At 40.1% G+C, this 27,935-nt stretch overlaps 1 protein-coding gene across 1 annotated transcript; it reads right to left on the reverse strand.

Moving 5' to 3' along the window:
* Positions 1-27,932, reverse strand: lrrc3ca (leucine rich repeat containing 3Ca). The gene is made up of 2 exons (XM_061966199.1): positions 27,697-27,932; positions 1-1,961 (listed from the first exon to the last, which is right to left on the reverse strand). Exon 2 carries the CDS (start codon positions 1,900-1,902, stop codon positions 1,123-1,125), a length of 780 nt encoding a protein of 259 aa, XP_061822183.1. The 5' UTR covers positions 1,903-1,961; positions 27,697-27,932; the 3' UTR covers positions 1-1,122.
* Between the last annotated feature and the right edge of the window lie 3 nt (positions 27,933-27,935).

Raw genomic sequence — 27,935 nt, forward strand, 5'->3', positions numbered from 1 at the left:
ATTTTTATTCGATCTGTGGTTCGTAAATCGAAAAGTTTATGCAATGAGAGGTTCGTAAATCAAGGTTCCACTGTACTTACTGTTTGGAGTTCTGTTTCCATATGGTCTGGACATGTTTTTTTTCATTTGGCTGGTGGGGCAGTTATGATTAAGCCTTATGAATTCTTCCGAGCAACAAGTGACTCTGCTATATTTCGTATAGTTTTAGGACTAATTTGAGTCCTGTTCCTGCAGGGTGCCGTCAGCCTTTTGGGCGTGACTTGACATTTTCTATCTTTTCATTGGCTAGTGGGGCAGTTATGATTAAGCCTGATAAACTCTGCCTCGCAACAAGTGACTCTCCAATATTTTGTATAGTTTTAAGACTCATTTCAGTCCTGTTCCTGCAGGGTACCAACTTGACAGTTGACATTGTTTTCATTGGCTGGTGGGGAAGTTATGGATGATCCTTATGAATTCTGCCTAGCAACAAGTGACTCTGCTATATTTCGTATAGTGTTGGGACTAATTTGAGTCCTGTTCCTGCAGGGTACCGTCAGCCTTTTGGGCGTGACTTGACATTTGCTATCTTTTCATTGGCTGGTGGGGCAGTTTTGATTGATCCTTATGAATTCTGCCTAGCAACAAGTGACTCTGCTATATTTCGTATAATTTTAGGACTAATTTGAGTCCTGTTCCTGCAGGGTACCGTCAGCCTTTTGGGCGTGACTTGACATTTGCTATCTTTTCATTGGCTGGTGGGGCAGTTATGATTAAGCCTGATAAACTCTGCCTAGCAACAAGTGACTCTGCAATATTTTGTATAGTTTTAAGACTAATTTCAGTCCTGTTCCTGCAGGCGACCAACTTGACAGTTGACATTGTTTTTATTGGCTGGTGGGGCAGTTATGAATGAGCCCAATGAACTCTGCCTAGCAACTAGTGGCCGTGCCAGCATGCATATGAACAGGAAGTAGAATCAGCCAGGCACTCTGAGTTGTGAAGTTTTCTAATGACTCGCAAATTATTTAAAATGTTGCTCTTGGAGATGAAAGTGGAATAGACAAGAAGCACATCAGTCAGAAGAGAGACAGTTTTCCTAGTATTTAGTCCACCCAAGTTTTTGTTGTCATATAAAAGAGCTTACACAACAGTACTTATGGTGGACGACTCCTCCGATTTTGCTTGCCTACTGGGCAAAGACTTTAGATACTCCAGGTGTCTGCGGGCGTCCTCTTGGTTGGCCCTGACGTAGTAGACCAGGTAAGAGATGACCATTGTGAACCATCCAAACATGACCACCAGCATGGCCACGTCTGTAGTCCTTTTCATCACCACACATAGGTCAACGTCCGGCTCCAGGAGGAATGCCAGGCCCTGTACGCTCATCTCTTCCGGGTCTGAAGTCAGGCACACGATGCCAGTCAGTGACACGGTCTCCAGGTCCACGTGGAGCATGGCCATCTGCAGGTTGCAGTCGCAATGCCAGGGATTGTTTGTCAGATTTGCACGAGCCCGCAAGCCCTCGAAGGCATCCGGATTAAAATGGACTAACTTGTTGGCAGAAAGGTCAAGGAACTGCAATGAGGACCCCAGACCTCTGAACGCTCCCGACTCCAGCTGGCTTATGTCATTGTGCGATAGGTCCAGCTCCACCAATTGGGACAGACCATTAAAAGCGTTCGCCGGGACTGAGGTGAGGAGGTTGAAGTCCAGGTAGACCCGCCGTGTGTCGTTGGGGATGTCCTGAGGGATCTCGGTGAGCTGCTGATTGCTGCAGCGTACCGTCTTGCCGCCGCCTTCGCTTTCCGAGCAGTAGCAGCGCTTGGAGCAACTGGTGGCGGCGTGGTGGAAGCAGAAGGTCATTAGCACCAGGCTGTGCAGCAGCAAACACATCACCACATAGTCAACCAGGATGGACATGTTGCGACGGATGCGGGCATGCTCTGAGAATGCATCAATCTCCCCGCTAACTGATGAGCCTGTGACATAAGAGCAGATATTAGTTGATGTACGCTCATTTAAGCACGTCGACTATCAGAAACTGTGCCTGTTGTATTTCTTTGGAAGTCTACGGATCAAACACTCTTTTTTCTTTTACCCAGCACAGTAAACAAGGCAAGATCATCCTTTGGTGTCACTGCGCATCGTCTGTAATTGACATACCCGCAGTGCAGCACGGCTATTTTGGTGCACGCACACTGCCATTAACACAGTGATTATGGCACCAATTGTTCACACTAAACAACTCATTAAACTGAGTGACATTGAAATTAGTGCCTATTGTTTTATGATAAAACTAATACAGTAGTAGAGTTGCATTGCAAATACATAGCATTTTATTTGTATATTATATTTTTATTAGTGTATGAGATTATTTAAAAAAAAAATACAAAAAAATAATAGAATTTGTTTTAATTATTAATTATTAAAAAATATATATATTTGTATTAATTAATTAATTATTATCATTTTCAGGTTATTACATGCTTGCATGATTGACGTTGATTTAAAAAAAGACCCCAATATTTTGACACCAATTTTCTAAAATGTTTTACTTGAATGCACGTCTCAAAACTTATGTCAGACCCACTCGACATCCATTGCATTCGGTCTCCCCTAGAGGGGAGGGGTTACCCACATATGCGGTCCTCTCCAAGGTTTCTCATAGTCATTCACATCGACGTCCCACTGGGGTGAGTTTTTCCTTGCCCTTTTGTGGGCTTTGTACCGAGGATGTCGTTGTGGCTTGTGCAGCCCTTTGAGACACTTGTGATTTAGGGCTATATAAATAAACATTGATTGATTGAGTGACATTGAAATTAGTGCCTATTGTTTTATGATAAAACTAATACAGTAGTAGAGTTGCATTGCAAATACATAGCATTTTATTTTTATATTATATTTTTATTAGTGTATGAGATTATTTAAAAAAAAATACAAAAAAATAATAGAATTTGTTTTAATTATTAATTATTAAAAAATGTATATATTTGTATTAATTAATTAATTATTATCATTTTCAGGTTATTACATGCTTGCATGATTGACGTTGATTTAAAAAAAGACCCCAATATTTTGACACCAATTTTCTAAAATGTTTTACTTGAATGCACGTCTCAAAACTTATGTCAGACCCACTCGACATCCATTGCATTCGGTCTCCCCTAGAGGGGGGGGGGTTACCCACATATGCGGTCCTCTCCAAGGTTTCTCATAGTCATTCACATCGACGTCCCACTGGGGTGAGTTTTTCCTTGCCCTTATGTGGGCTTTGTACCGAGGATGTCGTTGTGGCTTGTGCAGCCCTTTGAGACGCTTGTGATTTAGGGCTATATAAATAAACATTGATTGATTGATTGACTGATTGAAAACTTGGGAACAGTTTTATCTAAAGGCCTTCCACGGTTAATGTATAGGAGCTAAATAAATTGTGTGATTAATCTGCTTAGATACATGATTAATGCAATTTTTTTAATGAATTTATTACATTATTTAAGTCATTATTTTTGACAGGCCTGTACTCTTTTATTTTGTTTACTACACTTCTTTTTAAACATGTGTTTGAGTCTTGAAGCATGACTAATGTTAGTAGTGCAATCACATATCAAAAAAGAGACAGAAATAACAAAAACAAAAAGCAAATAAAAAAATGTGTTAACATACGACCACACACAACCATATTCAGTCACCTGATGCCCCCCAAAAAGGTAAAAATAATTTTAGAAAAGCTTATTAGAAGGCATTTTAATCTCTGTTGAAATGGAGATCAGTCTCTTTTACATATTTAACCCTTGGTCCCGGGAACCTGAAAGGGTTTCAGCCAAAAGTCTTAAAAGTAAGTCATGTATATTACAATTTTTTGTACTTTAAACGCTCACATCTCTAGAGCAACTTCGGATCCATCAATCGATATAATGTTTTAGTATTTTTTTTTAAATGTTTTATGCCCTTTTTGTTAAAGATTTTCTCTCATGGCAAAACCAGAAATTATGCAATATTCGTGCACACGTAGCAGTTCTGAGTTGTGTATCTGATCTTCCCGTACTTCCACCGCTCCGAACTGGAGGGTGAACCCACGTCGCCCGATTGAGAGGTAAGTGTGCTGGCCACTGGGCCAAAAACTCGAGTTGCCGATGCAGAGGTCAGCACACTATTTCAAAGGGAAATGCTTAAATTAATTCGGTTTTCATGGAAAACATATTATAAAATAACATGCAGGTTTACATCCCTCCATCCATTTTCTACCGCTTGCCTATCCCAGTTGCACTCGGGCAGAAGACAGTAAATGAAAAATGGTCATTATGAAAGGGAGTCATTTGGGGACAAAAGGGTCCCGGGGAAATCCAGTATACTCACTCAATAGTTTGTGCGGGGAAAAAAAATCTGGCAAAGAATGGACAGTGCAAATTTTGAGATGGATTCTGATACAACTCCTGTGGCCATATTTCATCCCGCTAACCTTTAAAATGAACATTCTGTTGCATGATGTCATCTTCAAAGGCAATAACAAGACCCGCATAGGTCCCAGATCTCTTAAGTAAAGGGCTCCATATTTCTTTCAATTCTGGAGAACAACTATTCAGTCTCAATCTTCAAAGTGATTAATCTCCATTTTTAAACACTTTTTTTTTTCTTCGTGTTTCTGTTTTTCTTTTTCTTTCATCACTGCATTTATTCCCCTGAATCTGTACCATTTGCATCCCCAGGAAATAAAATGCATAAATTCAGGATACAATTAACTTCTTTTTTTTATCAAGCAGTGAACTGATTAAATATTTAATAAGTACAATTTATAAAATAAATCTAAACTACCTTAAATGCTGGGAAAATAGCATGAGTTGCCTGTCTGTCGCGTCCTAAATTTGATCTTCCCTGTAAATTGTCATCAATCAATCAATCAATGTTTATTTATATAGCCCTAACTCACAAGTGTCTCAAAGGGCTGCACAAGCCACAACGACATCCTCGGTTCAGATCCCACATCACGGCAAGGAAAAACTCAACCCAGTGGGATGACAATGAGAAACCTTGGAGAGGACCCCCCCCACACACACACACACACACACACTCTTGTGGCTCTGCTCCGACGTTGCTGTGTAGTATTAACTGTTTCCTCTCCACAGCTTTTGTGTGCAATTTCTGTTTCTCTACACATTCTGTGTGCATCTTTGGTTATTTTCCCTCACTTCTTTTTAGGTGCGCTTTTTATTATTACTCCTCTTTATTTTTGCAATGCGCTAGTGACAGAAAAAGAATCATTTAAATCCTTCAGAAATGCTGCTTGTGTTACTTCTCACCACAACAACACCTTAAGTTAATTTTATTAAAACATTACAATTTTGTCAAAGTTAAGATTTTAGTTGTGTGCCTGGGTTTTCACTCAGTCCTGCTCTTCGGAAAAATGAAAGCCAGCAAATAGAAAAAAGTACAATAAGTTCAAAACATTTTCTGTATCTTTGATGCTATTTTTTAAAATATGACTTAGGGCAGTGTTTTTAAACCTTTTTTGAGCCAAAGCACATTTTTTTCACAAAAAAAAAAATACAGAGGCACACCACCAGCAGAAATCATTAAAAACTCAAACTCAGCAGCCGATATTGACAGTAAAAAGTTGTCGCAATTGTTGGATATGACTTTAGAGCATAACCAAGCATGTGTCAATATAGCTCTTGTCTCAAAGTAGGTGTACTGTCACCACCTGTCACATCACACCCTGACTTATTTGGGCTTTTTTTTGCTGTTTTCCTGTGTGTGGTGTTTTAGTTCTTGTCTTGCGCTCCTATTTTGGTGGCTTTTTCTCTTTTTTGGGGATTTTCCTGTAGCAGTTTCATGTCTTCCTTGACCGCTATTCCCCGCACCTGCTTTGTTTTAGCGATCAAGAATATTTCAGTTGTTATTATCCTTCTTTGTTGGGACATTGTTGATTGTCGTGTCATGTTCGGATGTATTTTGTGGACGCCGTCTTTGCTCCACAGTAAGTCTTTGCTGTTGTCCAGCATTCTGTTTTTGTTTACTTTGTAGCCAGTTCAGTTTTAGTTTCGTTCTGCATAGCCTTCCGTAAGTTTCAATGCCTTTTCTTAGGGGCACTCACCTTTTGTTTATTTTTGGTTTAAGCATTATACACCTTTTTTACCTGCACGTTGCCTCCCGCTGTTTCCGACATCTACGATGCAATTAGCTACCTGCTGCCACCTACTGATATGGAAGACTATAACGTGGTAAGTCTGCCGATCTCCAGACAGTACAGACACTCAACAACAACACATTATTTGCGGATTACTGGTTTGCAAAAAATATTTTTAACCCAAATAGGTGAAATTAGATCATCTCCCACGGCACACCAGACAATATCCCACGTGTGCCGCGGCACAGTGGTTGAAAAACACTGACTTAGGGCATGGTCGTGTTATGAATGGTATTTTTTATTTTATTTTTTTTGTTTATCCATTGCATCCATTGCAGGTGACCGGCTGCATCTGCGGCCCCTTTTCTTCTTTTTCCCATTTTGGGCTTTTGGAGTTTTTCCCTTGCCCTGATGTGGGTTCACATTAGGAAGCCCTTTGGGGTTCTTGTGATTAAGGTCTATACAAATAAATATTGATTGGTTGATTGTAGAAATACATTTTGTTTTCAATCATTGCCATGAGCTAAGTGTCATCTTGCTATTAGCATTGGTTATATTTACCTAAATGTTTACTTTTCAAATGTATTTTATTTATGTATATGTGTATATGTGTGTGTATTAAAACTTGCTGCTTTTACGTTCTGTCCTGTCACTCAAATGATTCAACTTCACCATAAAAACCTTGTAAAAAAAAAACCACGGTTGTTAAAATGGACCAATAAATATTTGAAATCTGATTTAGCTTGAAACATTTCAGTTAATTTTGAAATAATTAGAATTTGGCGAAAAGGCCCACAAGCATGATTTTCCTTTGTGTTAGAAACGTATCATATACACAGAAAGTGATTAAACATGTGACATTCCTCAATGAACCATATTCAAATAAAACCATTACTGTTACCGTTTTTGGCCGCCTAACCCAGTCGGGGTAAACTAATGCCAACTTGTTGAGGAACCACTACTCACCCGGGCGTCTTAATTCCTTTTAAAATGTACGGCCAATGAGCACAATCCACTTACAGAGATTAAAAAATGTCATCGATCTCTGTGTAAGTATCAAATAGCGTTTGGAGGGGGGTGGTGGTGGGCGGTAGAAGAGGCAGCAGTGGTGATACTGTGTCCTCCTCTGTGAGCAACAGCAAGGATTTCCGAAAACAAAATCCATTAGTAACGTTTAATTAGGAGCTATCTAATAATAAGTCCTGTTTCCATCAAGGTGAATACTCTTATTATAACCAGGGCATTTGTTCACTAACTAAACTGCAAAGAAGATATTAAGGGCCTCATCTACTAAAATCCCAAATAACGAGTACTAAATAGCGTGTGCAAACTATACATTTTGTGTGCTATAAGTGGGCATTTTGCGGGTGATCTACTAAGACTGCGTATACAAATGGCAACAAGTACAAAAGTGGTGAAATGAGGAGTTTGTGTGCATACTGGCTATCACCATGGAGACACTCATTTCCCTCCACATTCATGACAGCGTATGGTCCAATCTGTGTGTTTATGTACCTTCGTTTGTTATGTTGTTGACATGCACCACACAAAAATAGAATCACTACCACTTTTTCAAGGCTATATAAAAGCGTGATCCAGACAACAGAACCATGATCCAGATGCAAGAAAATGTACATTGCAAGAAAAGTTTCTCAAATATTTCCCGTATAAAAAAAACCCCGCCAGCAGCCGTATAAAAAACCCCGCCAGCAGACACCAAAACGAATCAATTGAATTTTCTTTAATCAGGAACGAAGTGCTGACCGCACAAATTAACACTAAGCACAGGAGAACTATGGCAAAACTAAAACGAGACATGACATACAACAACAGGCCATGACACCTCAAGTCACAGGTGTCAAACTTAAGGCCCAGGAGCCAGATCTGACCCGCCATGTGTCAATAAAGTGCTTCATCATTGTGTCAATAAAGTACTTCATCATTCTTACTAAATGAATTTGCTCTTTCCATTTTGACTTCAATATTGCTTTATTATATAATCATACATACCGTATTATATATTTGTTTGTGAAAAAAAAAAACTTAACTTAACTGCTTGTCATGCTGACTAATGATATATATTCATAATTACTAGTGGCCCTGCCATGACTGAGTGTGACACACCTGCCTTAAGTCATCCAGCAGCCAGAGGTGTGGACTCGAGTCACATGACTTGGACTCGAGTCAGACTCGAGTCATGAATTTGATGACTTTAGACTCGACTTGACAAAATGTAAAAAGACTTGCAACTCGACTTAGACTTTAACATCAATGACTTGTGACTTCACTTGGACTTGAGCCTTTTGAATTGACATGACTTGACATGACTTGCTACTTTCCCCAAAACCCAAAGATGAAAAAGTTATTCGGGAGCGCTCCGTATTTTTCATTGTGTACTTGTCTATCAGCGTTGCGTGTGTCAGCTGGTGTGCTCTCAGTACAACAGCCAATCAAATTAGATCTACTTTGTTTTCATCACACAGCATTCATCCAATCAAATTGCAGGACAACCAACGAAGAAGACATGTCCAAACCACACGCCAGTGAACAAAAAATGATACCTAAAATAATTTTGTTTGGGTATAAAAATTACGAGGTGGTCAACACAAAACGGTTTGCAGTATGCAACACATGCGGTTCGAAAATTACTGATGGAGAGGCAACAACTTCCAACTTCGTCCGGCATTTGAAGTTGCACAAAGAACGGTAAGTTTTGAATGTAAGATAACGTTTATTGGCTAAGTAACGTGACTTTTATTTGCTGTGTAGTTAAATCAGTGAGGCTGTAAACTCACTGCTAACGTTATAACGTTATTGCAAACACGGGAATCTGTTGCAGTTCACTACCTTATTCATACTTTTTGTTCAGTGATTTTTTTTAAGCAGGGTTACGTTAGTCAATATATCACACGTAACGTTAGACGGCGGTCAGCAGCACCGCGTATTTTAGCCACCTAAAAAAAGACAAAAATAGTAAAATAAAAGTCAGTTAAAATGTATACTATATTATGAATATGTGTACCATTTTAGCTAGCTTTCTGACATACTGTTGGTTGTTTACCTCAGTGGTCCCCAACCACCGGGCCGCGGCCCGGTACTGGTCCGTGGATCGATTGGTATCGGGCCGCACAAGAAAAAAAAAATTTCTTTTTCTTTTTTTAATTAAATCAACATAAAAAACACAAGATACACTTACAAGTAGTGCACCAACCCAAAACAACTCTCTCCCCCCTTTTGTTCTGGGCATTGAACATGAAGACTCTTCCTTCACTGTTCCGAGTGGCCATGAGAGTCTTGGCAGTGCCTGCCTCCAGTGCTCCAGTGGAGCGAGTTTTCAGCCATGGTGGCATCATACTACGCCCCCAACGTGCACAAATGACTGACAGACTCTTGGCTAATTTGGTCTTTTGCAAATGCAATGCAGCATAGGGCCCTGACATATAAAAAGTACAACTTTTTTGTTATGTTCACGTATATGTCATGTTTTTTCAATGTTAACACTTTTGTACAAATAAGTACATTTGCACTTTATTTTTCAATGTGTTTGTTCTGTAAATGAATGAGTTAATGTTTAAAATGACTGGTTAATAGTGCTATTATAAAGTGCAATGTCAGCACAATTTTCTTTCCTGCAATTTAAAATGCACTTGTTTTAATAAATAAATACAGCGTTTGAAAAGCATACACAATCTGTGTTAATATATTAGTCTGTGGTTAAAAGGACTTGAAAGGACTCGAAACTCAAAATGCAGGACTTAGGACTTGACTTGAGACTTTCCAGTCTTGACTTTGGACTTGACTCGGGGCTTGCCTGTCTTGATTCGGGACTTGACTCGGACTTGAGGGCAAAGACTTGAGACTTACTTGTGACTTGCAAAACAATGACTTGGTCCCACCTCTGCCAGCAGCTATAAAATGTAATTGCTGATGAGAAAATATGTCTAATATTTCTATTTCTGCCAGTCCAAATATGTTGACACGCACACAAACGGAATAATCTCTTTCAACTGTCTGTCATTGTGGCGCGATTGCCTCCTTTCTCATAGCCATTTGTGCGTAACTGTGCCAGTTCGCCCGAACATTCCAGAAGTGCTAAATATAGACGCAAAACAGCCTTAATCTTTTGTTAAATCGTTGCTCTGTTCAAAACGAATGGCCGCAACCTACACAGACCCAGAGTTTTAGAGTTGGTATAGCTCGGTTGGTAGAGCGGCCGTGCCAGCAACTTGAGGGTTGCAGGTTCGATCCCCGCTTTCGCCATCCTAGTCACTGTTGTTGTGTCCTTGGGCAAGACACTTTACCCACCTGCTCCCAGTGCCACCCACACTGGTTTAAATGTAACTTAGATATTACTATGTAAAGCGCTTTGAGTCACTAGAGAAAAGCGCTATATAAATATAATTCACTTCACTTTTGTATGAAGAGAGTATGGCCAACTCAGGCCCTGTCTACATTAAGCCGGATAACTCCTTAAACAAATAATTATTTATGTCAGCCACACTAAATCATCGTTTAAGGTTCCCCTCCTTGGATACATTTTTACACGGGTAAGTGCGCCGTGTATTTCTTGAATCTCCGGCACTTAGCTTTGTATGGACTCATCGATCATTTACAAACTGAGTTTGGTGAGGAAGTAAAGTCGGAAAGACCGCGCCCCACACCGTAAGTGACGTCAGAAGGAACGCGCCACAGCGAGCTTCATAACAAGCGGTTTCGTAACTCCGAGCTAACCACTGGAAATATGGAGGCGAGTCATCCAGACATGTCCGTGTTACTCCTTCCGTCTGTACAGACGTTTGTGGAAATCACACATGAATATCTTAAAAGAAGAAATCTCGTGATTGCAGCTATTTCGGATACAACACATCTCAGACGGCAAGATAACTTTCAAATGTCCAGGTCAGCTGTGATTCTACTTACCGAAAAACTTTGTCCATTTGTAGGAGGAGAGACAACGAGAAGGCAACCTCCAGTGCATGTGATATTCACGCGTTCGTTACGTCTCGTCTCGACTACTGTAACGTATTATTTTCGGGTCTCCCTATGTCTAGCATTAAAGAATTACAGTTGGTACAAAATGCGGCTGCTAGACTTTTGACAAGAACAAGAAAGTTTGATCATATTACGCCTATACTGGCTCACCTGCACTGGCTTCCTGTGCACTTAAGAAGTGACTTTAAGGTTTTACTACTTACGTATAAAATACTACACGGTCTAGCTCCGTCCTATCTTGTCGATTGCATTGTACCATATGTCCCGGCAAGAAATCTGCGTTCAAAGAACTCCGGCTTATTAGTGATTCCCAGAGCCCAAAAAAAGTCTGCGGGCTATAGAGCGTTTTCTATTCGGGCTCCAGTACTATGGAATGCCCTCCCGGTAACAATTAGAGATGCTACCTCAGTAGAAGCATTTAAGTCCCATCTTAAAACTCATTTGTATACTCTAGCCTTTAAATAGCCCCCCTGTTAGACCAGTTGATCTGCCGTTTCTTTTCTTTTCTCCTCTGCTCCCCTTTTCCTTGAGGGGGGGGGGGGGGGGGGGGGGGGGGCACAGGTCCGGTGGCCATGGATGAAGTGCTGGCTGTCCAGAGTCGGGACCCGGGGTGGACCGCTCGCCTGTGCATCGGCTGGGAACATCTCTACGCTGCTGACCCGTCTCCGCTCGGGATGGTGTCCTGCTGGCCCCACTATGGACTGGACTCTTACTATTATGTTGGATCCACTATGGACTGGACTCTCACAATATTATGTCAGACCCACTCGACATCCATTGCTTTCGGTCTCCCCTAGAGGGGGGGGGGGTTACCCACATATGCGGTCCTCTCCAAGGTTTCTCATAGTCATTCACATCGACGTCCCACTGGGGTGAGTTTTTCCTTGCCCGTATGTGGGCTTTGTACCGAGGATGTCGTTGTGGCTTGTTCAGCCCTTTGAGACACTTGTGATTTAGGGTTATATAAATAAAGATTGATTGATTGATGATTGATTGATTAAAAAAAGGGAGTGTGTGCTTTGTATTACCTGGCTGACGAGGGAAGACTACGGAAAACAGCGAATGCTTTTGGACTGGCAAAGCAGACTGTATCAGTTATTGTCCGCCATGTATGTCGTGGACTCAACGTCTAGGTCCAGAGTATACAACGTCACAAAAAACGAAGGGACAATGAAGGTGAAGGCAAAAGAGTGAGGAGTGTCCTGACCAGATATCTAGATCCCTAGATTGATTGATGTAAAACGTTCTTTATCACATTGTTTACATGTCTAATAAAGATTTGATTAATTTATGATGTCTCAGGTGTGATTCACTACAATAGGGCCCCACAGCACACTGGATTCCAGTTAATTGAAATATCACAACACTGGATATTGCTCAGATAAGTTCAATTTAATTTAAGAACTCATTCATCCAGGTCATTGTCATCTCAGAGCATTCAATCGATCGCAACTAGACTGCTTGGTTTGTCTTGGAAGACGTTTCATCCGAGTAGGCTTCATCAGTTCGTGCTCATAGACTTAGGTTTGTCAGATCTAGTCCAGCGGCTGGTGCCAAAACCCCAAATATTTATACTCCAAAAACAGGAGGGTGTGTCTGGGCAAGGATTCTTTTTCCCTATCGTAGTGAGAAAAACAACTGTTTTGATGCAAACGAGCAATCCTAAGTGTCAAAGCCAACGACAGTCGTTGAAGTGTAATTTTCCCTCGTTAGCTTTGAGGTAGAGGTGTCCGATAATATCGGCCTGCGAATATTATCGGCCGATAAATGCGTTAAAATGTAATATCGGAAATTATCGGTATCGTTTTTTTAATTATCGGTATCGTTTTTTTTTGTTTGTTTTTTTTTAATTAAATCAACATAAAAAACACAAGATACACTTACAATTAGTGCACCAACCCAAAAAACCTTCCTCCCCCACTCATTCACACAAAAGGGTTGTTTCTTTCTGTTATTAATATTCTGGTTCCTACATTATATATCAATATATATCAATACAGTCTGCAAGGGATACAGTCCGTAAGCACACATGATTGTGCGTGCTGCTGGTCCACTAATAGTACTAACCTTTAACAGTTAATTTTACTCATTTCCATTAATTACTAGTTTCTATGCAACTGTTTTTATATTGTTTTACTTTCTTTTTTATAATTCATCTTATTTTATTGTATTGATTTTTTTAAAAAGGACCTTATCTTCACCATACCTGGTTGTCCAAATTAGGCATAATAATGTGTTAATTCCACGACTGTATATATCGGTTGATATCGGTATCGGTTGATATCGGTATCGGTAATTAAAGAGTTGGACAATATCGGAATATCGGATATCGGCAAAAAAACATTATCGGACATCCCTACTTTGAGGTAATGTGGTATTGTGCAGTGCAGTAAAAACATACATTCAAAAAAATATGAAAAACCTAGCTAAAATTCGGACATAAAAATAGCTCAAATAAAATGATTTCAAACAAGCTAAAAAACTCCAATGAAGTCATCCTTCCTCATCTTATTCACATCTGTGTGCGAGTATTTTTTAGTAGAGTTACCACTGTTGGATAAAAGCTGTTTTTTAATCTGTTAGTCCTTGCTGTAGCGCCTCCCTGATGGTAGCAAATGAAACAGCGAGTGTGTTGTGTCTTTTAGGACGCATTGGGCTCTCTTAAGGCAGTGGGATCTGTGTAGCTCTTCCAGTGGGAGGAGAAGGGCAACCGATGGTTTTCTGGGCCGTCTTCATGACCCTCTGAAGTGCAGTCCTCTGAGCCACTGTGCACTCTAACCCTCTGGCAAAGAGTATCTGGACGTAATTCCCCCGCTGCTCCAGATGGGATAATGCGGCTTGAAGAGTTGTGGTTCCGGCATCCCCCGCGGATCTCTTACCACTGTAGGCAAACTGGTGGGAATCAAAACCAGGAGGCAGAAAAAATATAATGTGAGTCCGAACCAGTTTCTCAAAGCACTTCATAACCACTGCTGTGAGTGCTACCGCCGGTAGTCATTCAAACTGGAAATGTGGTTTTTTTTTTGGCAAAGGAATTGTAGTGAAAACAATTGGGGACTTGGCAAAGATTGCAGCCTAAAATAGAGTTCCTTCAGCTGCCTGACACTTTATACATAACTTGCTCTCTACTGTATTTTAACAACTGGGAGGGTGTAAAATACAGCCTATTCAAGATGTTATTTTAATTGATCTTATTGCCATTTTTCCAAATATCTTTCCATCATGTTTTTTTTCTACAATCTTTAAATTATTTATGATTTTCCAAACGCGCGTCATTTGCATTCCTAGTATGATGTTCATTTATTATTCCATTAAACCTTTAAAAAAAAATTACATTTATATCCTGGTTAAAAAAACATATCCTCCAGTTTGTGGCTATTCATCATCATCAATGTCCGGCCGTAGCCGAGAGACCTTGCACAACCCTCCGCCAGTAGTCGGGGTCACCCATGGCAGAGCCCAGCTCTGAAACAAGGATCCGAGTGTCCCGTGTGATTACTTCAGGGTATGTGAGGCGACCCCCTGGTAGATTGTTTCCAAAGGAGGAGCTGTGATATCAGTTCCGTCTTGGCAGGGAAGCAGTGAGCAGCAAACTGTGCCCGAAGTTGGCTCAGACGGGTGCTTGCTCGAGGTAGGTTGCCGTATATTAGGTCCAAGGTGGGATGGGACTACCACGATAAGCCTTGAACCCTTGGAAGCAGGTTGGTATAGCAACAGCAAGGCGTTTATGAAGGCGCGCATTGAGGGTCCAGGTCTCTGAGCCGTACATGAGGATGGGTTCGATGGTAGACTTGAAGAGGTCCAGCTTGAGTGAATTGGGCAGGTTGGAGTGCCATATGCTGTCCATTTTATTACATGCTTTCTCGGCTTGGGCTTTCCTGGTACGGAAGTCATTACCGGAATCCATGATCCAAGAACCAAGGTACACTATATTGCCAAAAGTATTTGGCCACCTGCCTTTACTCACATATGAACTTGAAGTGCCATCAAAGTCCCTTTCACTGGAACTAAGGGGCCAAGCCCAACCCCTGAAAATCAACCCCACACCATAATTCCTCCTCCACCAAATTTCACACTCGGCACAATGCAGTCCGAAATGTAGCGTTCTCCTGGCAACCTCCAAACCCAGACACGTCCATCAGATTGCCAGATGGAAAAGCGTGATTCATCATTCCAGAGAACACGTCTCCACTGCTCTAGAGTCCAGTGGAGAGGTGCTTTACACCACTGCATCCCACGCTTTGCATTGGACTTGGTGATGTATGGCTTAGATGCAGCTTCTCGGCCATGGAAACCCCTTCCATCAAGCTCTCTGTGTACTGTACGTTGGCTAATTGGAAGGTCACATGACGTTTGGAGCTCTGTAGCAACTGACTGTGCAGAAAGTCTTTGCACTAAGCACTTGGCCTACCTCTAGGTGGCTGACTTGCTGTTGTTCCCAAACTCTTCACTATTCCTGGCTAACTTTTCAAAACCTTGTTAAAGCCCGTGGATTGTAAACCCAGAGAGGCGTTCTGCAGCGTGTGCAAAAAGACCTCCAAACTTTGCTCAATGGCCATCGATGCAATGAAATCACCCGTGCTATTAGCTAATCACAAGACGGCGATTAAAGGCAGGCCGCAGTCAACGGTGCCAAATTTATTTGGCAAGACCAACGGAGTCACATGTGCTCTTGCCACCACAGCTGTCAGCTGCTGCAACCACTACAGAAAAATAAATAATTGCGAGCCAATTCCTATTCACTAGATATTTAACAGTCATTGTAGACTTTTCAGCTATTCAAGATTATCATTGTCAAAATGTTGTCAATTGTAAGCTTTTGACTATATTTAATAAACATATGGACAAGGGCGTTACTTTTTTTTAATGGCATTGCAAATGGCATTAAAAAGCATTAACTTAGATTTGTTGATTCTTGTAAAAACCCTGCTGTACATTGCTGCATTTTTTCCATTTGATACCCTTGGAGCACAAGAAATAGTGCCTGGTAGTAAACACTTTTGCCGATGGAAAAGCGCCAATCGAGAAATAGTGAATACCGTCCACGCAGACGAACAGGTACTCGTCGTAGGGAGTGTCTGGAATTTTTCCCGATGGACCGATCAATAATAAATTGGAAATGGTACAGTGAATGTATACCTGCCCTTTCTGCTCTATTGCTGTTAATAGGATATGAGGGAAATTGTCAGCCCTTTGGCGTTAATGTGTGGTGGTCAGAGGTGGGTAGTAACGCGCTACATTTACTCCGTTACATCTACTTGAGTAACTTTTGGGATAAATTGTACTTCTAAGAGTAGTTTTAATGCAACATACTTTTACTTTTACTTGAGTATATTTATAGAGAAGAAACGCTACTTTTACTCCGCTACTTTTATCTACATTCAGCTCGCTACTCGCTACTAATTTTTATCGATCTGTTAATGCACGCTTTGTTTGTTTTGGTCTGTCAGACAGACCTTCATAGTGCCTGCGTTTCAACAAATACAGTCACTGGAGACGTTCACTACGTTCCACCAATCAGATGCAGTCACTGGTGACGTTGGACCAATCAAACAGAGCCAGGGGTCACATGACCTGACTTAAACAAGTTGAAAAACGTATTCGGGTGTTACCATTTAGTGGTCAATCGTACGGAATATGTACTGTACTGTGCAATCTACTAATAAAAGTTTCAATCAATCAATCAATCAATGAAAAATGTAAAGGAAAAAAGACCCTTTTTTTATTTCAACCGTACATCCCGTCAAAAGCCTAAAGACTGACTGCACAGTTCCTGTCTTCACAATAAAAGTGCCGCTCCATCGCGCCTGCGCTTTCAAAATAAAAGTCTCCGAAAGCCAGCGCAAACAAGCTAGCAAGCTAGCAAGCGACGGAGTTTGCCGCCAATGTATTTCTTGTAAAGTGTATAAAAACGAATATGGAAGCTGGACAAATAAGAAGCCAAAAACCAACCACTTTCATGTGGTATTAGACAGAAAGGAGGAACTTTTTTTCTCCTCCATTTGAAAACGTGGAAGTTATCATCACTACTGTCTGATTCCAATCAATGCAAGTCATCAGAATCAGGTAATACACCAACTTATATTCTTGTCTTCATGAAAGAAAGGAATTTATATGTGTTAAACATTCATGTATATTCATTAAAACACCTTTAACATGTAAACACAAACGGCAAAATAAATAAATATAAATTATATACTGTATATATCAATGTATGTATATATATATATATGTATATATATATATATATATATATATATATATATATATATATATATATATATATATATATATATATATATATATATATATATATATGTGTGTATATATATATATATATATGTGTGTGTGTGTGTGTTTGTATATATATATATATATATATATATATATATATATATATATATATATATATATATATATATATATATATATATATATATATGTGTGACGATCTGTCACTTCATTTCGGTTTGTTTCCATGTTTTTGTATTTACTTCCTGTCAGTGCTCTTATTTTGTTATATTTCCTGTTGGTTCCGCTGAGCACTGTTTTCTCCTCACCTGCCGGTGATTGGCAGCCGGTCCACACCTGCTGCCAATCAGCAGATGCCTATTTATGTTTTCACTCGAGCACTCCTCAGTGCTCGACGATAGACTATGTTTGGAACTGTTGTATGCAAGACTGCTACAACAGTTGATTTGGACAACCAGGTATGGTGAAGATAAGGTCCTTTTTTTTAAAAACAATAAAATAAAATAAAAAGATAAATTAAAAACATTTTCTTGAATAAAAAAGAAAGTAAAACAATATAAAAACAGCTACATAGAAACTAGTAATTAATGACAATGAGTAAAATTAACTGTTAAAGGTTAGTACTATTAGTGGACCAGCAGCACGCACAATCATGTGTGCTTACGGACTGTATCCCTTGCAGACTGTATTGATATATATTGATATATAATGTAGGAACCAGAATATTAATAACAGAAAGAAACAACCCTTATGTGCGAATGAGTGTGAATGAGTTTAAATGGGGGAGGGGTTTTTTTTGGGTTGGTGCACTAATTGTAAGATACTCTTACAATTAGTCAGTTACACAAGGCGAATCAGTAAAGAATCTGGGTATTATCTTCGACCCAACTCTCTCGTTTGAATCACACATTAAGAGTGTTACTAAAACGGCCTTCTTTCATCTCCGTAATATCGCTAAAATTCGTTCTATTTTATCCACTAGCGACGCTGAGATCATTATTCATGCGTTCGTTACGTCTCGTCTCGACTACTGTAACGTATTATTTTCGGGTCTCCCTATGTCTAGCATTAAAAAATTACAGTTGGTACAAAATGCGGCTGCTAGACTTTTGACAAGAACAAGAAAGTTTGATCATATTACGCCTATACTGGCTCACCTGCACTGGCTTCCTGTGCACTTAAGAAGTGACTTTAAGGTTTTACTACTTACGTATAAAATACTACACGGTCTAGCTCCGTCCTATCTTGTCGATTGCATTGTACCATATGTCCCGGCAAGAAATCTGCGTTCAAAGAACTCCGGCTTATTAGTGATTCCCAGAGCCCAAAAAAAGTCTGCGGGCTATAGAGCGTTTTCTATTCGGGCTCCAGTACTATGGAATGCCCTCCCGGTAACAATTAGAGATGCTACCTCAGTAGAAGCATTTAAGTCCCATCTTAAAACTCATTTGTATACTCTAGCCTTTAAATAGCCCCCCTGTTAGACCAGTTGATCTGCCGTTTCTTTTCTTTTCTCCTCTGCTCCCCTTTTCCTTGAGGGGGGGGGGGGGGGGCACAGGTCCGGTGGCCATGGATGAAGTGCTGGCTGTCCAGAGTCGGGACCCGGGGTGGACCGCTCGCCTGTGCATCGGCTGGGAACATCTCTACGCTGCTGACCCGTCTCCGCTCAGGATGGTGTCCTGCTGGCCCCACTATGGACTGGACTCTTACTATTATGTTGGATCCACTATGGACTGGACTCTCACAATGTTATGTCAGACCCACTCGACATCCATTGCTTTCGGTCTCCCCTAGAGGGGGGGGGGTTACCCACATATGCGGTCCTCTCCAAGGTTTCTCATAGTCATTCACATCGACGTCCCACTGGGGTGAGTTTTTCCTTGCCCGTATGTGGGCTTTGTACCGAGGATGTCGTTGTGGCTTGTGCAGCCCTTTGAGACACTTGTGATTTAGGGCTATATAAATAAAGATTGATTGATTGATTGATCTTGTGTTTTTTTATGTTGATTTAATAAAAAAAAAACACAAACCCCCCCCCCTCAAAAAAAAACGATACCGATAATAAAAAAAACGATACCGATATTTTCCGGTATTACATTTTAAAGCATTTATCGACATCTCTAATTTTTACCATATTTTTTTGTTTGTTTTGTTTTATTCTTTTTTTTTTTATATATTCTTGTGATTTTGCACTAAAAATGAATTAACAAACAATGTGTTTCCCATGTATTTGTATTACTTGAAAACATGCATTGAAATAAATTCAGGTTAGGATTTGAAGAGTATTAAAAATCGGGGGTTTTCTGGGCATACAGTTTGGACCAAAACAGTTTGGGGACATATTTACAGCACAGGGTGGGAAAAGGACAAACATGATCCATACTGGTGAGGGATGATAGAGATGACATTAGTACACTAGTAGAGCATAAACACAAGCTGGGGTTTACCAATGGAATCAAAGTGAACCACTTCCAACACGAGTCGTAACCACAAGTTACATGTCCTATTTCCCTTGTGGCCCAGCCCGCCGTCTCTCTCCTCTCCCTTTGTCCCTCGGCCTAACGTCAGGCTGCCATGTCATGTGACAGGGAAATTAAAGGCTGGCTTTTTTCGTTTTTGTTTAATGCGCTATGTCGTTTGTCTGAGCTGTCCTCATATCTGTCATGTCGTCGTACTTTGTCACGCACCCCGCTGACACAAAGTGCCCCGCGAGTCAATGATAAGTTGTTTTTCTTGGGCTTGTAAACGTGTAAACAAATGAAAAACGGGACAATTGTGAGAAGGATGATGGCTTGATAGATAGATTTGCTTGATTTGAAGCTGAATAAATATTATTCAATTGATGGCTTTTTCCACTGCTATTTTCAAAAGCAGTGGAAGAAGTTGAACATTCTGAACTGTTTGTTAGAATAATTGTATCTAAGTTTGTGTTACATTGAGTTCAGACAAAAGCTGTCTTTGATCCTACCAAGAAGAAGGCTTGTAAAACTCCACTGTGTACGATGAGAAGCAACATGAAGGTGTTCTGTTTCTTTGATGTATTGTAATCCACAGAAAGATTTTGTCTTGACCCGAGAGCTACAAAGCAGAGAGAAAGCAGGACCTGCCCAAGCTCCAGGCACCTCTTCTTTGAACTGTTTAACAACCTTTTCTTTGAACCGTTTTTAATCAAAGGCACGGCTGTTTACGACCCCCCTCCCTTAGAAACAGCTGTTGCCATGTAATCAGGGAAAGTCCAAATAAAAGAGGAGGCGTACAATCCTTCGTCAGAGCGTGATGGGAGACTGTACAAGAGTACAGCCCAGACGTTTCTCCTCAATTGAGCCAAATTTAATTCTGTCTTTGTTTAATTCCTTGCTTCTTGTCTTGTTTAATAGATGTCATCAGTGTTTGAACCTGACACTGTTTCTATAGAAAAAGTGGCTGACGCTTAACTTTTGGCTTTTTTTTTTGTTATGTAAAAAGCAAAAATTCATGGCAGCTTTTTCAGAAAGTTGCTGCAAAAGTTGCTCTGTTTTGAGGCTTATTATTTACATATCATTGAATCAACTTGTGATTTTATGAATTTGCCGTCATTGTTTTAAGTGTTCCTTGTAACTTAAACCCAGGGGTCGGCAACGCGTGGCTCTAGAGCCACAAGCGGCTCTTTAGCGCCGCTCTAGTGGCTCCCTGGAACTTTTTCAAAAATGTATGAAAATGGAAAAAGATGAGGGAAAAAAAACAACGTTTGTTTTAATATGGTTTCTGTAGGAGGACAAACATGACACAAACCTTCCTAATTGTTAGAAATCCCACTGTTTACATTAAACATGCTTCACTGATGAGAGTACCTGGCGCGCGCCATTTTGTCCTCATTTTGGAAGTCCTTGAACGCACCGTAGTTTGTTTACATGTACAACTTTCCTTGACGCGGCCACAGAAAGACGTGTTTTATGCCACTCCTTCTTTGTCTCTATTTGTCCACCAAACGTTGTATGCTGTGCGGGAATCCACAAAGGTGAGCTTTGTTGATGCTATTGACTTGTGTGGAGTGCGAATCAGACATATTTGGTCACTGCATGACTGCAAGCTAATCGATGCTAACATGCTATTCATGCTAGCTGTATGTACATAATGCATCATTATGGTATATTTGAGCTCATTTTATTTGTAGTTTCCCTTTCCTTCAACTTGAACACACACATCTTCACCTTTGGCCATTCTAAGCCAGTCATTTCCAGGAGTTATCACACCCTCTGAAAAGCCTCCGTTTTAGTAATGCTTTCCAATGTTGTAAAAATGTGTAGAATAAATATCACATTTCAACATTTCTGTCAACGAAGATTTGCATCAGCCTGCGACACAGTCATTTTGATAGTAGGCTAATATAGCTAATATAGACACTTGCATCATGTGCTGCCTTCAATTAAAACACTTTTACAAGACTTTACATTTTTTGCGGGTCCAGACAGATAATTTTTTTGTATTTTTGGTCCAATATGGCTTATTCAACATTTTGGGTTGCCGACCCCTGACTTAACCCCAAAAGGCACATGATTTCAACAAAAATTGGAAAACAAATAACGTATTGATGTTTTACTCATTTTAAACCTAAAAAAGACACTAAATGGCTGTAAAAAGCACATACTCTGAGCTCATTGTCAATTTACTGTACTGTTATAATTACAGCTTATAATAGTAGTAATCAATTATAATTACAAAAAAAACCAACACCAAAGGCTTCTTTATTGCCCGCTGTCTGCTCTGTCGTCCACAACTTGCAGACATTTTCCGTGTATGTTTCGCACTTGAAACTTATTTGTCCATCTAAAACATTTATTTATAAAGTTCCAACACGTCTAACCCCGCACATTATGAGCATGCCTGCTTGTGAACTTTTGAGAGCAATTGAGAGCGGTGATTTTTTATTGGTAAATGAGAAACGATGAGAGATTATCATCACACTTCAACATCTCATATAGATGTTGCCTCTTTGCTGGGTCAGCGATGCAAACTAAAATATGTTCTTGATTGTCTTACCCTGGAAAAGTACAAGTAAAATAAATGTAAACTAGTAATAGAGGAGGCTGGCATGTTGCTAAATGTTGATATTTTATATTATGTTACTCTACATTATAATACGCTACATTACAAATGTTCTGAACTCCTGTTTCCATGACTGTCATACATCCAGCAAAATAATCCTAGTTAGAAATATGTATTAAAATGCATAGAAATAGTATTACTATTTACCGTTTAATTTTAAGCGGATTAGAAAATCTTTCGCTTTCTCTGAATATTCTGAACTCCTGTTTCCATGACTGTGCCGTATGTCCAGCAGTTTGAGCTGAATGAACTTGTACATACTGATACACATCTTTTAAAATGTACAGTATATGACTATTAATGCTACTTTATTTATTTTTTTAACTGAAGGAAAAATATTTCGCTTTCTCCAAATGTTCTGAACTCCTGTTTCTATGATTGTGTCATATATATACATCAGATTGATGTTGATTATACATATTTATACATAATCATATAATCATATATGTTAAAATGCATTTAATAATGATTGAAAATATATATATATATATATTTTGTATTTATTTTATTTTATTTTTTAACGGATAGAAAATGTTTTGCCTTCTCTCAAAGTTCTGAAATCCTGTTTCTATGACTGTGTCATATATCCATAAGATTGATCCCATTATATATCATTCGTACCTAATCATGTTATTATATATTTTAAAATGCAGATAAATGTTATTATTGCATTTAAAATTGTTTTATCTTTAAATGGATGGGAAAATATTTGGCATCCTCTGAATGTTCTGAACTCCTATTTCCATGACTGTGTTCTGCTGTACATCCATCAGATTGATCAGGACTATATATAAACGTATACGGTAGTATGAATATTAATTCTGTTTGGAATGTTTTATTTATTTATTAAAAGATTAATCATTTTACGGATAGGAAAATATTTCGCTTTCTTCTGAATGTTTCAAACTCTTGTTTTTATGACTGTGTCGTATATCCAGCAGATTTATCGGGATCATACATGAATGTTTCCATGTTAATATGTATTTTTAAATGCATATAAATATTATTGCTATTCATATTTTGTCTTAAATGGATGGGGAAACCGTTGCTCTGAATATTCTGAACTCCTGTTTCCACGACTGTGTCGTATATCCAACAGATTGCTATTTACATTTTTTTTTAAAGGATTGAAAAATCGTTTGCTTTCTCTGAATGTTCTGAACTCTTGTTTCCCTGACTGTTGTATTTTAAACAGATTATGTGGATGACATTCATATGATGAACAAATGTTGATGTATGTTTTAAATGGATACAATTTATCATTATATTTATTTGTATTTTTTTTTCTCTGAATATTCTGAACTCCTATTTTCCATAACTGCGTCATACATCATTTTGTCATAGTATACTATGACATATATTACGGTAGGTAACTATCTCATCATACAAATGTTGATTTTGTTCATCCATCCATTTTCTACCGCTTGTCCCTTTTGGAGCCTATCTCAGTTGCATTTGGGCGGAAGGCGGGGTACACCCTGGACAAGTCACCATCTCATCACAGGGCCAACACAGATAGACAGACAACATTCACACTCACATTCACACACTAGGGCCAATTTAGTGTTGCCAATCTTATTTTATAAGACAGTGATTCGCAAAGTGTGGTAGGTGGGCTCCATCTAGTGCAGGGGTGTCAAACTATTTTTAGATGAGGGGCCACATGGAGAAAAATCTACTCCCAAGTAGGCCGGAATGGTAAAATGACGGCACAATAACTTAAAAATAAAGACAAATTCAGATTGTTTTCTTTGTTTAAAAATAGAACAAGCACATTCTGAAATTGTACAAATCATAATAATCATATACTGTAATATTGTATATGGTAATTGTTATATATTGTATATATGATACAAACATATAATATAATATAATATATCAGTATATATCATATGCTGTACATATATTATGTAAATATTACATATATGTTATATTTTAAATTGCTACTATGGTACATTTTTAGTCTATTTTATACCTGCATTGTCCTTTCCATCCTTACACTTTCCATCCTTTGTAACTGAGCTACTGTGTGGAACAATTTCCCTTGTGGATCATCATGTTTGCCTGATCTTGAAAGGGATTGTGCTGAAAATTATTAATTTCCCCTCAGAGATTAATAAAGAATTTCTGATTCTGATTCTGATTAAAGTTTGTCTAAGTCTAAGTCTATAATGTTGTCGGGGTTTTTTTTACACTTACATGTTGCGGTTAATAAAGTTAAAGTAAAGTTAAAGTACCAATGATTGTCACACACACACTCGGTGTGGCAAAATTATTTTCTGCATTTGACCCATCACCCTTAATCACCCCCTGGGAGGTGAGGGGAGCAGTGGGCAGCAGCGGTGGCCGCGCCTGGGAATCATGTTTGGTGATTTAACCCCCAATTCCAACCCTTGATGTTGAGTGTCAAGCAGGGAGGTAATGGGTCCCATTTTTATAGTCTTTGGTATGACTCGGCCGGGGTTTGAACTCACAACCTACCGATCTCAGGGCGGACACTCTAACCACTAGGCCACTGAGTCGGTAGTATATTATTACCGATTATTATTATATAATAGTATTCTATCTTTATTTGTTGTTATTTATACTTTCTGAATAAATTATGTGATAATCAGAATCAGAATCAGAATCAGCTTTATTGTCATTACGCAAGGTAACGAGATTGAGGCCATTCCATACAGTGCGATGTGTGCATGCTAGAAAAACAATGTGCAAATATATAAAAATATAAAAAATGTAGAAGTGCAAAGAATATGGTGTGAAATGAATATATACATGAAAAAAAACCCCAACAAAAAACAGGGTAATTGGTGGAATGGGTTATTGCACCGAAGAGAAGGCAGTTATGAGGGACAATGGGGCAGTCCGTTCAGGATGGTTATGGCCCTGGGGAAGAAGCTGTTCTTTAGCCTGTTTGTTTTGGTTTTAATGCACCTGTAGCGCTTCCCAGAGGGCAGCAGGTGGAACAGGTCAGAGCCAGGGTGGGTGCTGTCCTTGATGATGGCACTGGCTCTGTTGAGGCAGCGGGAGGTGTAGATGTCCGTCAGAGAGGGGAGAGGGCGGCCGATGATTCTACCTACTCAGTGGCCTAGTGGTTAGAGTGTCCGCCCTGAGATCGGTAGGTTGTGAGTTCAAACCCCGGCCGAGTCATACCAAAGACTATAAAAATGGGACCCATTACCTCCCTGCTTGGCACTCAGCATCAAGGGTTGGAATTGGGGGTTAAATCACCAAAATGATTCCCGGGCGCGGCCACCGCTGCTGCCCACTGCTCCCCTCACCTCCCAGGGGGTGATCAAGGGTGATGGGTCAAATGCAGAGAATAATCTCGCCACACCTAGTGTGTGTGTGACAATCATTGGTACTTTAACTTTAACTTTAACTTTATGATCTTCTGAGCCGTCTTGACCACTCTTTGCAGCCTCTCCCTGTCTGCTGCAGTGCAGCTGCCGTACCATACCGTAATACAGTAGGTCAGCAGGCTCTCGATGGACGAGCGGTAGAAGGTCAGCAGCAGGTCAGGCTTCAGGTTGTACTTCCCGAGGACTCTAAGGAAGTGTAGCCGCTGCTGAGCCTTCTTGATGATTGATGTGGTGTTGACTGTCCAGGAGAAGTCATTAGAGATGTGGACTCCAAGGTACCTGAAGGTGTGGACCCTCTCTACACGCTCGCCGTTGATGTAGAGGGGGGCAGGGTCGGTGCTGCTCCTCCTGAAGTCGACGATGATCTCTCTGGTCTTGCTGGTGTTGAGAGCGAGGTTGTTCTCCGAAGACCAGGCCGTCAGCTTCAGGACCTCCTCTCTGTAGGCAGCCTCGTCACCCCTGGAGATGAGCCCGACCACTGTGGTATCGTCGGCGAACTTGACGGTAAGGTTGTCACTGTGGGCCGGACTGCAGTCATGGGTGTAAAGGCAGTAGAGGAGGGGGCTCAGCACACAGCCCTGTGGGGAGCCGATGCTCAGCGTGCGGGAGGATGAGAGGTGCGGGCCAAGTCTCACATTCTGGGGTCGGTCCGTTAGGAAGTCCCTTATCCAGGCGTTTGTGAGAGGGGGGAGGCCAAGAGTGTCCAGTTTATTGCAGAGTCTGTCCGGGATTATTGTATTGAAGGCAGAGCTATAGTAATGTAATAATAGTAATAATAATAATAATAATATCAAAATCAAATTACAGGATTTTATTTATGTAGTTTGCTCATTTTCCTCGACTGGTGCACTAAGATCATGTGGTTTATTTTGTACATATGTAGCATCATCTACAAAGATACAAAGAATTGCTATTGTGACATCCAGTGGACACATTTAGAACAGCAGTTTCTTTCATTCCAAAATTTCAGGTTCATTTTTATACTTAGCTAACTCATGCCGCGGGCCGGATAACACCTGTTCGCGGGCCTGATCCGGCCCTCGGGCCGTACGTTTGACACCCCCGATCTAGTGACTTGATTAAAGTACAGTTTTTTATTTTCCTATATTCCAACATAGTGTTACGGTAACATTGCAGTGGCCAACAATATTAAACATACCTCTACCTTGTTTTTAACGACTACTTAGGCCTACTACGCCAATATATTTTATTCTTGGTCATTATGGTGGCACTTGGAGAGCCACGTTGTTTTCTGAGGTGGTACTTTAGTTTTAAAACCCACTGTTGAGTTTGCACAAATCCACACTACATTCATTGACATGATCAATGATAAATCAATCTCACCGTTGCAAGTCTTTGCATTAAAAAGCGTGTTTATTGTCAACAAATGTTGTGTTTTCCATCGTGTCAAAGCCAACCCACAGCATCACAGCAAAGCGAGATATGTCCTGCACGAGCAGCATGGTTATATTTATCAATGGCAAGGATGAGACTGAGAGAAAAGGAAAAGAGCCTTTGACGTTCTGGAAGATTTACAGCTGCAATCTTATTTCAAAGCTTTTAGCTCCATCCGCTGACGTCAATTAGACGTCAGCTTCAATTTCGCGTGATTTTAACCACTCCAGTAGCGTCCACCATCCCATTATGGTGAACTTTTGGGAAGAAATTATAATTGACATGATCAATCTAAATCAATTCCAAAACGTGACTTACTTTTCAACACTATGCGTGGATGCTACACGCAACATTAGTGTAACAATTATTGACATCATGCGCAGTGAATTACACAATAAAACGCGAGGCTCATGAATAGTGAACGATTCCATTCATGCATCGTCACTATAGAAACCTGAATAGAAAATCCACGCAAAGATATTTAGATGAGTCCGACACACTCACGTTTGCAGCGCTCTCTCTCTCCTGCAGCCCGGCTTTAAATCGTCATGTTTCCGGTGAAACTTGTGCAGACGCGCTGCTGGAGATGCTTCCACAGCAGTTCAAGGCATAGCCATTTTTTTTTTTTGTGTTAGTTTCCACGCAACCAGAGGCGGCAACACTTTCAGCTGGCGCCAGTGTGCGCGGCCAACAACACGCGTGCTGATGTGGAGTGGACACAGCCGCCTTAATGTTGCTTCTTG

This window comes from Nerophis lumbriciformis, linkage group LG11, assembly GCF_033978685.3.
Source record: "Nerophis lumbriciformis linkage group LG11, RoL_Nlum_v2.1, whole genome shotgun sequence".
Lineage (NCBI taxonomy): Eukaryota > Metazoa > Chordata > Actinopteri > Syngnathiformes > Syngnathidae > Nerophis > Nerophis lumbriciformis.